Below are 16073 nucleotides of genomic sequence, written 5' to 3'. Positions count from 1 at the left end.
GGAGGCCTTTATGTCACTGATGCCTCCAGAGCTGTCACCATAGGTTACCAGGGCTATCCCAGAGAGCTCCTACATATCTGTGCAAGAGCAACTGTGACAGATTGCAGAGAGACGGCTGGACCATCCGTATGGAAGAGTCAGTCATGCAGTCAGTGCTATAATAAACACTATACCTTGCTGTGGGGTGGAAATCAAATAATAAAGAATTTGGACACCGAAAGTAGTAATAGTTGTAATAACCTTTATAATTTAGCCAAATACTCGCTGCACTGAATAATCTATGAGTTCTTGCTGTCAAAAATGGATCACTACTTTTCTTGCACTACGTGCATGTTGACCTAGAAATGCAAATTTTTGAGTGCTGTACCTAAATGACATGCGTTTCCAGTAATAGCTCTCTAGTAGGCCGTAAATGAACCTGTGGGGTATTTTTACTGTGAGGTATTGCCCGTACTGGATTGTTAGCAGGCTTTCATGTGCACTGTAAAATATTTCACGTAATATGTGCACGTAATTTTAACGGTAAAAGACTGTAAAAATGCTACAGTAAAAAAAAGTTCATTGGTAAATGGGCAGTTATACGGTAAAAAAATTATAATATATGTAAAAAGACAATACTTGTAATTTTACGGTAAATTATTGTTAAAATTACTGTTAAATAAACAATAATCGGGCGTTCCCAGAATTCCCCATCACATTTCATTATATTTTATGGGAATAGTTGTTTCTTCTTATTTTTAATATCTACATTGGGGTTTTCTGTGTTATATTAGATGTAGTTTAGTTAATGTTTACTGCATTATTTTATTTCACATGTGTTACCCTGATGGTGTTTAGTGTTTGTGTGAGTGACACTGAGCACTGTCTCAATATGTTTATTGGTCATCGCTCTTGGAAAGGCCACTACTGATGAACTTCATGTCATCATGTGCCTTTCTGTAAATACTAAGGTAACAATACATTATAAAGTAAAAAGCAGATTTTTACAGTTTCAGAAGGTTAAAGTATTAAGTTTACATCATTTAATAATATAAACGGTAACGCACTGTAAAATATACAGGCATTGAAATTAAATCCCGTAAAGCCTGAAGCGTGGTTACCGTATTTTCTTACAGTAAATTTCTGGCAACCACAGCTGCCAGTTTTTTACCTTAAATTTAACAGGATTTTTTTGTACAGTGTGGCTCAATAATCCTAAACAGCCTGATGAGCTGTCTGTCTCAATGATGTCCTGGTAAGAATGCATCCCTGCAGTCAGAGTGTCCAGTATCGCTGTGCTAGTGTCATCAGAGTACCTATTTTTAACAGACTCAACATTACATATTTTCCGGAATGTAAGTCATGTTTTTTTGTTGTCCTGAAAGGTCTTTTGATAGTCAAAAGCGACTTATGTTATTTATACATAAATGATTTCGGCGGTCAAACAAACAGCACACCAAAACACATATGCTTACAATCAGATGAATAACATTTGTCAGATAGAGATGGTAGCAGTGTTTTTAAGTAGACTATTCAGAGTATTTTGCCTGTTCAAAGTATTTTATGCAACCAGTTTAAATATTCTGTCCACCACAACATTATTGTGCTAGCAAACAGGACTACCAGTACTTTATAGATAGACCGCTATCACACACAATTACTCACATCCCCACAAACTGACGTTTCATCGCACCCCTAGTAAAAACATTCAGTTAGTGAACTGGACAATTAGTGTATAGCAAATTTCAGAAATATTCTTGATACACAGTTGTTAATGTTTACAAATGGTATACATCATACATATTGTTTCACTCACATAAATAAAACATAAACAAAATATGAAAAATTATTACTTAAAGAAGATGCTCTCAATTTAAACCAGCCCAAGTATGTGATAGATCTTAAAGTCTTTTGACATGTTGAGTGGCACAAGCGAAGTCAGTGGTGACTTGGTCCAAATGCCAGACACAGGTTTTTTTTTTTTTTTTTTACGGAAAGTGGTCCAATTTATTTAATTTTTTCTGACTGCAATGGAAACTGACTGACCAATGAGACACTAGCTTTTTGTAATCTTTCCAGAGTCGCTGCAGCTGCTCAGTCCAGCTCATTGGTGGCGCTCGTCAACTGGCAAACACCAGCATTGGACGTGCTGCTGATACACATCCCGAAAATTATATACAGTATATTTTTATACTTAAAAATAAATAGTTGCATTTCATGGACCCTTTGTACTGCAAACATAAACCCGGTCTGTAGATATGTGCATGTATTATGTTCATAAACATAAAGACTCTGGAGTGTATTCCTGCTTTACTCGTGCACAAAAACAGTAAATTCAATGCAAATATGCAGTAAATAAAAAATATAGAAGCTGTACACATTCTTTTTAGAATATTTGATAAAATATATGGTGTTTTGTCTTAATGTACATTATTTAATATGGATATCACTGTGCCTGTTATATGGCATTAAAAATAGCAGCGAGGTTCGACAATTCATTTGCTCTAAGCTCGTAGTAAAATATCTCATAAAAAGACTCTTTGCATGCAATATTTTTCTGTAGACAAACGAACTGCAGAACCACAATGCTATTTTTATTAAGTATAATAAGTATAATATAACTTAAGTATAAGTTAAGTATAATTAAGTATAATATAACAAAGTATTCCTGTGGTCTTTTCTAACCACAAGAAACCCTGAATTCAATACAATTATGCAATTATTCAAATAAAGAAAAGACCAGCCAGTGTTTTCTTTTATATTATTTGTAATATAATGCATCATATTTTATACTATGCCTGTTATTCTTAATGTACATTATTATTATCATTATTCTTCTGTATTTATATACGGGTATATTTCAAACGGACTCCTGAACCCAACTTTTATATTTAGAATGCATGGATTAATGCCTGGATAATATAACACAAGATACAGCGATATAAATACACATGCAAATATAAATAGGATGTAGATTTATGCAACAGAGCTCTTTACTCAGCATCTCACTCACAAAAAACAAACAAACCAAAAAAAAACAGATTATGTACTCGAAAATGCATCAACACCATAGAAAGAACAAAATGAAACTATTTAAAATTAGGTAAATAAATGCTTTAATAGCGTTCAATATATTAATCTCAGCTGAATGCTAGAAACTAGTATAAATATGTTTGTAGAACAGCAACAACGCTGCCTACTGTATAGGGGTAAGGTAATTTTTTTTTAAATTTTTTACAGTCTCGGTGTGAAAAGACGTTTCGTCGTAAGTTTGAATCGCAAAATCGTAATGGATTTTGTGTGAATAGGTCTTTATACATGGGTGTGTGTGTACAAGGTATGCTTGACCACACCCCGGCTGCCACAGTGTGACTTATCGTACTCTGTATCCATACAGGGATGTAACCCTCAACAACATGATTCTTGAGGTTTTAAAGGAAAAGTTCACTCAAAAATGAAAATTCAGTAATTATTTACTAAACCTCATGTTGTTCCAAACCCATATGGTGTTATTTTTTCAGTGGAACACAAAAGTAGATTCTATAAAATGACAGTTTATAGTGACCACAGCTGTCAAGTTCCAAAAAATGGCATAAAACCACTAATCTATATATATAACTGGATAGCTCATAGAGTTCTAAACTGCCAGCAGTAGTTGAAGCACCGGAAGTGCTCTGGTGGCCATCTTACTATTCCCTACCGACAGAGGGCATCGACCGCCAACGGACGAAACTCTCAAGATGACCCGATGTGCTGCATTTAACTGTGAAACAACGTTCACTAAAGGATGTGGCAAAAGTGCCCACAGGTTGTAATTTATACAGACTATGTACCTATTAAGCACAAATGAGTCATTATCCCCATTTAGAGTGGGCATAACGATCATAATCTTTAATAATCAACAGTAAAAATACAACATCAAAGTATATAAATTAACCCTTTTTTAAAGCAAATGTATCCAATAGCGATATCTGCAGATTGTTACAGGATGCAACATTTCTCTGCCTTCATAAAGTTTTAAAAAAGTTATAATCACTGAGATCAGTGATTGTTAATAAAAACGACTAGCTTTGTGTTAATATTGTAACTAGACAGTACCTCTTTAGAATAAACCAGAAGAACCAAATAAAAAAATGTAGTATAGTGTATATATACACACAAGTTCATATGCAGTATATAGTATATACATGAATTTACCTTTATTTAATGGAATTATCCCATGCATTTGCATTCATTTCTGGAATATGTACTTACTAGCTAGTGAGCATTTAATCATTGGCCAATCAATAAATCAATATTTCCACAATCCCCATATCTATTAAATCATAATCAGACAGAGGTGTATTGACATTTATGCACACTCAAGGAAATCATATATTATATATATATATATATATATATATATATATATATATATTTTCAATAACAAAAACTTCTAAGTACACACAAAAATGGACTATTAAACTGAACAATACAATAACAATTCGAAGATATGTGGGGACAAATCTGCTAATGGATTTAACAACAATGCCACAGCAAGGCAATTTATGTCAGCTTTCAAAAGAATGGTAGCTAGACATGCCATCGGAGCTAGTGGCAACTGTTCTCCACTGGTTAGCACAGTGGTACTGGAGGCAATATATTCTGATATGCTGGCATTCTGGCAAAATGACATTCAACCTGAAACAGAAGACACAGAGAAAAACATCACTATAAGTCTTCCCAGCTTGTCCATGTTCAAAGAGGCTGTGGTGGGGTACATAGCAGGCTTTGTAGTTAAAACAACTATGAAGAAGTTTCAGTGCACTACCTTATCAGCACTCAGTGTCGACAGCTCTTCCCAAGATGAACTTGGACACACACTGCTCGACATGAAGTCCCGAGGTGGACTTATCAGACTGTCAGACAGCGTCCTGAAAGTCTGCAAGACAGCTGAGAGATTTATTCAACAGCACACACTCACAAGGCCAATCTCCAGGGTCTCCACAAAGGTTCTGGAACTCCATGGTGGTTCTGCATTCAAGGAACTTGAGACACACATGTTCAACCTAGAACCATACAACAATCACATCTTCATACTCAAAATGCATTGCAGAAAGCTGCACTAACATCAGGCTCCACTTCATTGCCAAGGAAACATGTGCTGCATCACACTCCAGATGGCTTAGGAAAACTCTGGGCAAGCTTGTACTGCAAAACAATCAGTAAAATATAAAGATCAGTTCCTACTGCCAGTAACCCTCTCTGCAAGAGCCAAGCCCATCCCCTGAAATTAAATTTTGAAAATAATCAACTTTTTTTTTTTTATAACAATATGTAGCAAAGATAAAAAACAGATGAGAAGTGTATTATACATACATTAAAAGGGATAGTTCACCCAAAATGTAAATTCTGTCATCATTTACTCAACCTCATGTCCTTCCAAACCTGTATGGCTTTTTATGTGGCACACAAAAGATGATTTTAAAAATGTTTTTGTCCATATAATGAAAGTCGATGGTGACCAAAACAAGCTATTTTGCTCACCATTTACTTTCCTTGTATGGAATACAAAATACCTTCTTTTGGGTTCTGTAAAAGAAAATCACATGGATTTGGAAGGACATGAGGTTAAGTAAATGATGACAGAATTTACATTTTTGGGTCAACTTTTCTTATTAATAGTTAAAGTTGTCAGAAACACAGCAATTTTGTAAGACTATTGTTATACTGCATGTTGCAAAAGTATATACATTGCAAATAAAAGCAGATGTCTATTCTCTTACCTGTTAAAACAGCCCTTCAGTGAAGCCAGGCTGACAATTGTCTCCTCATACAGCTTTTTCCTCCTGCTGCAAACCAATTCCGGTTTTATCTAACATTCAATGGGATGATTATTGAAATCCAAGCTGCAAACTTACCTTGTTTAACTTCTACAATATCCATGTGCTCCTTGTGAATTCCAGTTGACCACTTTAGAAATTATGCCCGCGAGTTGGGCCGTGTTCAGGCCTGCACTGCAAAAAGTACAAATCACACACAGAGAATTAATGCAAGCCCACATTATATTAATCAGTTGTATCACCGGTGTTGATCTGCAAGTAGATATCCAACTTGACCAAAAAAGCTAACTGGGTGAGCTATGCTGTTATTCACTGTGGTTATTTTCCTAAGCTAATGTTAGCTACATAGCTAATATTCATTTAGCCTACTCATTTAACCACAATGAATGTTGAACATAAACAAAAGTTACAAAGTATAATTATGTATTCAGAATAAACACTTTAAAGCCTGCAAAACATATGTTTGAAAATGTCTACTGATATCTTGCCTCAGTTTCTTAAACTTATTTCTATTGAGGTAACACGTGCGCTGCTGAAGGTAATGCTGCTGCAATAAAGAGTAACATAACACGCTCACACTTAGAATAAGCAGGGGAAAAAAATGAGAGTCCAAATAAATAACTCATTACATGTATAGGAAGATTGCATTGTGATGCTGTATATGCAAAAAAAAAAAAAAAACATTTAAAAAAAAAGTGACTGGATGGGAAAAAATTACTCGCCAAAATCAGATGATTTCCCATTAAGACCCATGGGGAGTACAGCATGTTAGGGAATACAAAGATGGCGGCGCAGTAGCTTCACTGTTGTTACGTCATGAGCAATCCAGTTACATATATACAGTGGTGTGAAAAAGTGTTTGCCCCCTTCCTGATTTCTTATTTTTTTGCATGTTTGTCACACTTAAATGTTTCAGATCATCAAACAAGTTTAAATATTAGTCAAAGATAACACAAGTAAACACAAAATGCAGTTTTTAAATGAAGGTTGTTATTATTAAGGGAAAACAAAATCCAAACCTACATGGCCCTGTGTGAAAAAGTGTTTGCCCCACCTGTTAAAACATAACTTAACTGTGGTTCATCACACCCGAGTTCAATTTCTCTAGCCACACCCCGGCCTGATTACTGCCACACCTGTTCTCAAACAAGAAATCACTTAAATAGGACCTGCCTGACAAAGTGAAGTAGACCAAAAGATCTTCAAAAGCTAGACATCATGCCGAGATCCAAAGAAATTCAGGAACAAATGAGAAAGAAAGTAATTGAGATCTATCAATCTGGAAAAGGTTATAAAGCCATTTCTAAAGCTTTGGGACTCCAGAGAACCACAGTGAGAGCTATTATCCACAAATGGCGAAAACATGGAACAGTGGTAAACCTTCCCAGGAGTGGCCGGCCGACCAAAATTACCCCAAGAGCGCAGCGACGACTCATCCAAGAGGTTACAAAAGACCCCACAACAACATCCAAAGAACTGCAGGCCTCACTTGCCTCAGTTAAGGTCAGTGTTCATGACTCCACCATAAGAAAGAGACTGGGCAAAAATGGCCTGCATGGCAGAGTTCCAAGATGAAAACCACTGCTGAGCAAAAAGAACATTAAAGCTCGTCTCATTTTTGCCAGAAAACATCTTGATGATCCCCAAGACTTTTGGGAAAATACTCTGTGGACTGACGAGACAAAAGTTGAACTTTTTGGAAGGTGTGTGTTCCATACATCTGGCGTAAAAGTAACACCACATTTCAGAAAAAGAACATCATACCAACAGTAAAATATGGTGGTGGTAGTGTGATGGTCTGGGGCTGTTTTACTGCTTCAGGACCTGGAAGACTTGCTGTGATAAATGGAACCATGAATTCTGCTGTCTACCAAAAAATCCTGAAGGAGAATGTCCGGCCATCTGTTCGTGACCTCAAGCTGAAGCGAACTTGGGTTCTGCAGCAGGACAATGATCCAAAACACACCAGCAAGTCCACCTCTGAATGGCTGAAGAAAAACAAAATGGAGACTTTGGAGTGGCCTAGTCAAAGTCCTGACCTGAATCCTATTGAGATGCTGTGGCATGACCTTAAAAAGGCAGTTCATGCTCGAATACCCTCCAATGTGGCTGAATTACAACAATTCTGCAAAGATGAGTCGGCCAAAATTCCTCCACAGCGCTGTTAAAGACTCATTGCAAGTTATCGCAAACGCTTGATTGCAGTTGTTGCTGCTAAGGGTGGCCCAACCAGTTATTAGGTTTAGGGGGCAATCACTTTTTCACACAGGGCCATGTAGGTTTGGATTTTGTTTTCCCTTAATAATAACAACCTTCATTTAAAAACTGCATTTTGTGTTTACTTGTGTTATCTTTGACTAATATTTAAACTTGTTTGATGATCTGAAACATTTAAGTGTGACAAACATGCAAACAAATAAGAAATCAGGAAGGGGGCAAACACTTTTTCACACCACTGTAGATTAGTGCATAAAACACTAATAAAGCTCCATAAAAGTATCATAAATGTAGTTCATGCAACATTTGCATTATATTCTGAATCTTCTGAAGCCATACACATGAACATACTGCAAATTAAGGTGTTGTTCACTGATAATCTTCCCTTGCCATTAATGAGCGCATTTACATGAACACCAATACTCTGATAACTACCAAAAATCAGCTTATTCAAAAAATACGACAACACAAGAAAACATGAGAGTTAAGATCATCAGATTATTCTCTGCTTTTGATGTTAAAACGTTAACGGGTATGCGTACAACACTTGCATTAATTATAAATTATATATTTCAGAATAAAGACCATGTTTGTCAGTGTTCTAAAGTTTGAGGTCAGCTTTCTGCCCTTGAAAGTAATTTGTTGTTTTGAAGAGTTGTTTCATACACATCTAGCTGCTTGCCGAGCTGCATTTTTTTAATGTATTGACAGATGGTCCTTGAGGTTAATAATTTTGATATATACCATGGTACTGTATAGTTACCATATTCATGTACCATGGTTTTTTTCTGGCACTCTAAGGTACATAACTTCATGGTAGTGTCCAAATTACCATGACTTTACAGTGGTACTTTTTTTATCAACTATATTCATGTTCTTCCTCAGAGCTCTGCTTTGGTCAATGCTTTCTCTTAGTATTCACTCACTGACACAAACGTCTGACCACTGTGTGTCATCATAACACTTTAGTCCAGTTAGTGCACCATATTTCAGAGCAGACAAACCTTTCCAGAATATACGAGTACAAAGTTAACACAAAAAAGTTAATATTTAATTTGCAAGTGTGACTGTGACCACATCCATAAACTAAACCTAATGACATACATGATTAAAGGAATAATCCAGGTTAAAAAGCAGAAATGTGAAGATTATAATTTTATAAAAGCACTTGCATTAATTCTTCTGTTAAAATGTATGTATTATTTGAGCTGTAAAGTTGTTTAAATCGTAATTTTTACAGTTGTGTTAGGGTTTTTGGGTTTGTTGACGTTACATCGTCATGGAAAGGAAGCTGTAAAAGTGGCTATAACTTTACACAGAAAAGGTTAGTAAGCGATTTGATAACACTAAAATCATGTTAATACATATTGTTTACGTCTTGTGGCTATACTTTTGAAACGGTGAGTATTTTAACATTTACGGATTGGCCCCATTCACTTCCATTGTAAGTGCCTCACTGCAACCCAGATTTGTACTTCTTTTTTTTTTTTTTGGTAATCAACATTATACCACAAATGCTATTGATTGAGCTTAACTAGTACTGAACACGGAATATTCCTTTAAGTAATAACTCTCACCATACTAACTAATCATAATCTACTGTTACATCTAAACCCTGTTTTTCTAACAATGTACTCTTATTGGTTGTACAGTCTTATCGACACTTTTTGATGCAATAGTTGTGTCCATGTCTACTTGATTCATTATTGTCACATTACAGAATATAAACTGTCACTCTAGCATTTGTCAGCAAAAAAAATAAAAAATCTAAGAATTTTGAATTTAAATGTAAAATATTGCACATATATATATATATAAACGTTTTGGAACGTATCTCTACCACATTGCAACTATCAGAAATCAGCCCTGAAAAACCTAAAATATATTTAGTCTGTGATTGTATTAACATTCATCTTGGTTTCATTGCTTCATTTGTATAATTCCATTAGGGATTCCCGAAGGTCATGCAGAGTGGTTAAACAGAACAGTTGTGGTCATAGACTTATTAGAGACACTGTTAATAATGACATTGATTCTATGTTCAGGCTTGTAAGCTGTCAACATTAACTTCACCTTTAGATCATCTTTTTTAATATCCTGATGTATGGGACAATGTACTGTACTATATGGGATATTACCACACGTGTCATAACCTTGATAACTTTTGTGCAGTTTTATAACTTTTTCTCATAATGTCATCATTATGTACCTGCATTTTCTTTTTACGATAAAAATAAAAATAAAAAAGATTTTCTGCAATCCAAGAAGATGGCATAAAGTTCTCTAAAGACAAAAACAACAGAAATGAATGTAAATCTCACCTGGCCAATTAGAGATGATTTTCTCCCCGCTTGGATGTGGTTCTCTGCATACACCGTTTCAGTCTTCCATGTATCTGATTCTTTGATGGTATCATGGGAATTCAGCAGTCTGCGATCTAGATAGATTATCTACTTCTGCAAGGCAATAGTATGATTAGCATCAGCCTGCGTATGCAGTTTATTAGAGGAGAAGTCCTTATTGTTCTCATAGAATCTGCTGAGTGCACAGCAATACACAAACTTTGCTTGAAACATAGAGCCAAGTTTATGGATGGCATCTCTGGAAGATTCGTCCCTTTCTCCTTGAAACTTTCAGGCGGAGGGATTGATTTAGACATTAATAATCTGCTTCAGCTGTGGATGAATAATGTTTTGGGATCGAAACTCATCCAAAAGTCATCGTAAATATCACCAATGTCACTGTGGCAGGGTGGAGGGCAGGGCCGGGATGTGATTCTACACACCCGGCCCCTAATTGGGCTGATTAGCGCGAAAGGGATAAGGGCCGACTGGAGACGGCAGTGCAACAGAGAGGGAGTGTTGGACAGCTGTCCGTAACTCACTCTCTCTGTCGCACTGCCGTCTCCTGTGTAGAATCATGACCCGGCCCCACCCTCTGCCCTGCCACAGTCATGGTGTCAGATTAAATCATGTAGTTGAAAAAAGGATTGGATGATGGATGGGATTCTGTTCTTAATGTATACAAACCACGGAAATGTTTTTACCAAAGGCTATGTTACTTATCTTTCCAAGTTTTGACTGATACTAAGAAAGTGACCATCCTTTCTTCATGTGGGCTTTAATTTTGAGCAGTTCATCATTGCAATCATTGCAATATTAAGGTCTTTTGTGTGCTTCTCTGCACTAGTTTGTCAGTAAATTCTCAAGTATTGGATAGATATATTTCTAACCGAGTGTAAAACATCATTAAACAAGCATACGCTGTATATCTCTCAGTCATACAAAACAGTAGTGTAATCAATCCAGTATATGGTAAATGGCATAGAGGTGTAAAGCCATTATACCACAAAGTGATGTGGTTGCTTCAGCTATTGCGTTTTTCATCTCACATTTGCTTTTATGACACGATCGGTTTGGTGCAGGATTTTGGGTAGGGGCGTTGTTTTTTTTAAATGTAAAATTCCATTTAATGTACCACAGAGCATTAAATCTGATGTAACTTTTTCAGTGTTAAAATACTTTCTTTTATCCCAATATGCAGAGACAACTATAAGTAAGCCATTCATATATTCATTTTCTCGAAAACTGTAAACACTGTATCTCTGTGGTGCTATAAAAATTCCTGTTCGTTTTGAGCGACCCGCCCCAACGGAGTTATTCAACCAGTGGCATGAGTTGGGGGTCGGACTATCTGACTGTTTGAACACTGCAGATGAGAGGCGTATTCAGAAAGCTGTTTTGAAAACATTGTTTATTTTTGCAATTGCGTTTGGTGGTGCTAGTGTTGCAGAAATTACATACTTCAGCTTTAACCTTAAAAACACTTTTTGGGAAAACATTATCTTTTAAGCTTTTAGCACCCCTTAGTGGACATTTCAACTCAACTGCATCAATACGTGTAATTTCACGTAATTTCACTTTGCAAAAATGTTGCCGCAGTCAAGTCTTTTTCATGCGATCAGGCTAATTTCAACATTTCCAGTTTTCATATAAGGAATTCTGATGAATTACAAGTAGTGCTAAAAATAAGGAGGTTACAGTAATAATTGGACAAATGGAGCTGGTGAGTTGTGGGTATTGCTTAAAAACATATACAATATTAAAAAACAGAGCTGTAAGCTAGAACTGTATGTTTTTATACTAGTCATCCCTCTAAAAATGTGATTGTTCCATATTGTTATATAGAAAAAAGTATCATGCTGCTTTATGACAAAGATGGGTTGTTTGCCTCCAATAACCAAATAATGCAGCACAGTCTTGCTGCAGATGCAGATATTATTTTTTTTTACATTTATTATAGTGTGAATGTGAGTGTGTGTTTATGCTGTAGTACTCTGGGATGTGCATGCCTCCCTGCACACTGATGATATAACAGCTCAAATTATTTAGTGTGGCAGGGGTGCAGGAGAAAGGAGGGGCAGAGGAGAAATGATCATACTCTGATTTATTACAGCCCACTAATAAGCCTGTGCTTCATAATTTAGGAGGATCTCTAAAATGTTGCCGGAAATACCAAATTTTAGCTCTAAAAGAAAAGCATTGCTGTCAGATCACCAGGAATTCCTCTTTACCATTACTATTTGAATTTGTTGTTTTGTTGGAGAAGTAAGAAATCCCTTTGCGTCCAACCCTTGATTCACTTTAGTACAACCCTTGGATTTTTTGCAATAATTGTTTGCATTTCAAAAAAATAATTATTTATATTGTTGTTCATTAAAAATATCTAAACATTTTTAAAACTAACAAAATGTAGGTTTATGCTTAAAGCAAGAAAAAAATATATACTAATGGTGTGAGAAAAATGATTGGAGTTCAGGCATGAAACTACATGACGCAAGCTGATAGGTTCTTTGATCTTGTTTGTTAGCCAATCGGCTCACTAGGTGTAAGCTGATAGTTCTTTTGACATGTAATCAGGTATCCATTAAACTTGCGTACTCTCCTTGTCTAAAATATAAATTGCTCAGTTTTGTAAGTAAGCCGGTTTCACTGCAGCACACTGCAAGAGGTTTTTTCTAAAATCCTCCTCATTCCTAGCTCCACTTATCTAGATCTGCTACATGGGGATTGTATGTATGTCTAATTGTGCAGCAGCATGTCCACATGCTTAACACTGTATGTCTGTGTATGTTCTAGCAGTAGAAAGCCTTCGTACTTGCTCTGCAGCAGCAACAGAAAAATATACTGATTAAGAGATGTATTTTTTGAAAAGTTTGAAGTTTTTAACTTCATTGAGGTATTAATCAATTGGGATCAGATTTCATGACTGCATGTCAGAGGTCACTCTCAAATCAGCCATTTAATGCAATATTCTCCCTCCTCTGTTGTCCTTGTATTTTAAAATCTGTTTAAAAAGAATGCAGTCTTTGCATCCTTCTGAATGTTTCACCTCCAAACTGTCCCCTTTTGTTTTCACCCTTCTCTCCTGGTCCACGTGCTGCAACCTTCAGCTCAGAAACTCTTCAGTTTCTCTCTAGTGAACTACGTAATAAGCTCAACGCTGCTGCTCGCCCCTCCCCCTTCAGTCTGCTTACCTCTCCTCTCTCTCTGCACTGCTCTTCGTGTCTTGTTTGGATAGTTCCTGAGCGGGAGAGCATCCAAGCCTTTCCCTCTTTCCTCCGAGTAGAAGTAGCAGGGCAGTGGCTCCTCTGCAGCAGGTGGAAGTGCAGCAGTGCTGATGGATCGCATGTGGCGGCGGAGTAGAGAGTCCCTCGCATTGTGACACAAAACCCCGCTGCCCTCTAAACCTCCTCTTCCTCCTCCTGTTCCTCTTCTTCCCATTGCCTCACCTCCCGATCACAGCAGGCAGCATGGCTCCTCCAGAGCTCCTTGAAGTGCAGCTCTCTTTGGGAGCGCTTTAATTTGTCAGAGCGATTGAGTCAAGTCAAGCAAGAGAGAGGACGGAAAAACAGGGCAGTGAACTCGCTGGATGAAGGCATCAAGTCGCCGCTTCTGCTCCCCCATCATGGACTCAGCTGAGAAATGAGGGTGCATATCAAGAGCAGGCTGTGGGCATCGCTCGTGGAAGTGATTGGCCGGCACCTCAATCGCTGATGGTGCCCAGGGACAGAGAGAATGTCTCCCAGCATCAAAAACTTGGATTGCTTTTCCCCAATGTTGTGCCACTGTAAAGTAGCATGCACCAACAGCACCATCTCACTTATGTTTGGATGCAAGGTAGGGGATGCATTGTTTTTAATTAATATCAGGAAGGCTCTGATGCATGACTGAAATTCAGCAGTGTACTCTATAAACTCCACAAACTTAATTTGCTTAATAGGATAGTTGACCTACAAATGATAATTCTGTTATTTACTCACTCATATGTTGTTTGACTTTCTGAACTCAAAGGAGAGTTTTAGGTGGATGTTTAGCCTCCGTCACCATTTACTTTCATTGTAGGGAAAAAAGATGTGACATTCACAGATTAAAGATCCAATGGCAATATTCTTCATCCAGGAGCTCAGCCTGATGCTCTTCACATTTCTGACTGCCTATAATACACGAAACCTGCATGTGTGCCATCCTGCCATTAATTCCACAACTGTAGAACAAGACTCATATGCCTCTGAGGGAAATAAATCCCCATTCCTGCGGGACTTCTGGGCTTTTGTTCACAGTTTTGCTGAAAGGTTACAGACTGATATTAGCTTGAAGCAATATAAATGCAGCCCAATCGAATGTCTCCATCTGACAGAAGAAAGCTCCAGCGCTGGGCCAAGGATTCCTTTTTGTCCATTTTCAGCTTGTCTAGTTCTTTTAGTTACGTAACTGCCGGTCCTCTGGGTATCTTGCCCTGCATCCCAATTATATCTACTATGTGCGATTAGAATGTGGGGAAAAAGCTCGTGTTTTTCGTTATTTCATGACTGAATGGTTAGTTGTTTGCTCTATACATTTACTGAGCCTTGCAACTTGCTAAGAGCACAGAGGATTATGCCTTGTTGTTTTGTGCTTACGCTGACTGATTAGACCTTAAATGCTTCCTGTCATTATAGCTGAACTTTCTTCTGAGCTCCAAGGTCTCGGGGAAGCCCTCGTTATCTCTATATGACTGGCAATCCCCAGCAGTACAGAGGAAGCATAGGAATGGCCCCATGCCATTTATTTATAGCATAAACACAGCCACGAGCATGTTTAAATATGTTTGTCCATATATGCAAATTATCAAAATGACTTTTTTAAAATTGAATTTAATCATTGATTTGACTAGGAATGGGTATCGATGTAAATTTCATGATTTAATTCCGATTCACAAGCTCTTGATTAAATTCCAATACGATTTGATTTAATCTGATTAATTTGTATATATTTCAGTTGTAATGTCCATTTTGCTTGCATATGAAAGAAATTCTCCATCAGCTAATGCTGTTCATTTTACAGGTAACCTTCAAACTTGGTTGCCTACATTACGAAAATATGCATTTTAAAAATTAACAACAGGGCCCTAACTATGCAGCTCAGTTGCTATTTATGTAACAGATATAAAAATCAAAACAACAAAAACTGACCAACAGGACCAAAAGTAAACGTACTGAAACGGATTTCGGAATTGTTAAAAAAAGATAACGATTAATCGTAAAATCAGTATTTTTATGCTTTAGGGAGCCTTCACACTAGCACTTTTGTTGGGCACCAGGGTTCAAATGACGTCAATGAAGTTTGGTTTGTTTGGATGATGTGAACGCTGTTTTTTGAAAAGGTGATCTGGGGTACTCGTATCAAATTGTGGTAATCGCACCAAATTGCGGAAGTGAACCGCTAATAATTACATGTAATTTGCTTCTTTGCAGGCTCCCGATTGCAATTATAATGGCACGTATAATGCATGTCTCATACCTACTTGTGTCCGAATAAATCCCCTTCAGAGTGCAGCTCACATTCTTCACACCTCTTGCAACGCATCCGCGGGCTCGCAGCAGACAAACGCTAACATTCATCACATCATTGCACTTTCAATGCATCTTTGGCAGACAAACAGTGTCATTCTGAGCCTGTAAAGTTTTGGTGGTAAATCCAAAGAGATGGATACTTTAATAATACAGTGAAGCTG

At 37.1% G+C, this 16073-nt stretch overlaps 1 protein-coding gene and 1 long non-coding RNA gene across 20 annotated transcripts in view; one reads left to right on the top strand and one right to left on the bottom strand.

Moving 5' to 3' along the window:
• Nucleotides 1-16073, top strand: part of LOC127445611 (disks large homolog 1) — a 234115-nt gene that overhangs the window by 31794 nt on the left and 186248 nt on the right. For 2 of the 19 annotated variants that reach the window (XM_051705781.1, XM_051705777.1), the window contains exon 1: nt 13988-14197. The exons of the other annotated variants lie outside the window; for them this stretch is intronic. In XM_051705781.1, the coding sequence (XP_051561741.1) occupies nt 14096-14197 (102 nt within the window). In that variant the 5' untranslated portion in view covers nt 13988-14095. Of the gene's footprint in view, nt 1-13987; nt 14198-16073 lie in introns of those variants that run through there. 19 annotated transcript variants of the gene reach the window in all.
• On the bottom strand, nt 4417-13690 carry LOC127445624 (uncharacterized). The gene is made up of 6 exons (XR_007898023.1): nt 13555-13690; nt 10340-10474; nt 5880-5975; nt 5745-5810; nt 4790-5169; nt 4417-4659 (listed from the first exon to the last, which is right to left on the bottom strand). It is a non-coding gene; the product is annotated as an uncharacterized LOC127445624 (long non-coding RNA).

This window comes from Myxocyprinus asiaticus, chromosome 9 (assembly GCF_019703515.2).
Source record: "Myxocyprinus asiaticus isolate MX2 ecotype Aquarium Trade chromosome 9, UBuf_Myxa_2, whole genome shotgun sequence".
Taxonomy (NCBI): domain Eukaryota; kingdom Metazoa; phylum Chordata; class Actinopteri; order Cypriniformes; family Catostomidae; genus Myxocyprinus; species Myxocyprinus asiaticus.
The sequence above is the reverse complement of the archived record's forward strand: the minus strand, read 5'-3'. Positions and strand labels throughout refer to the sequence as shown.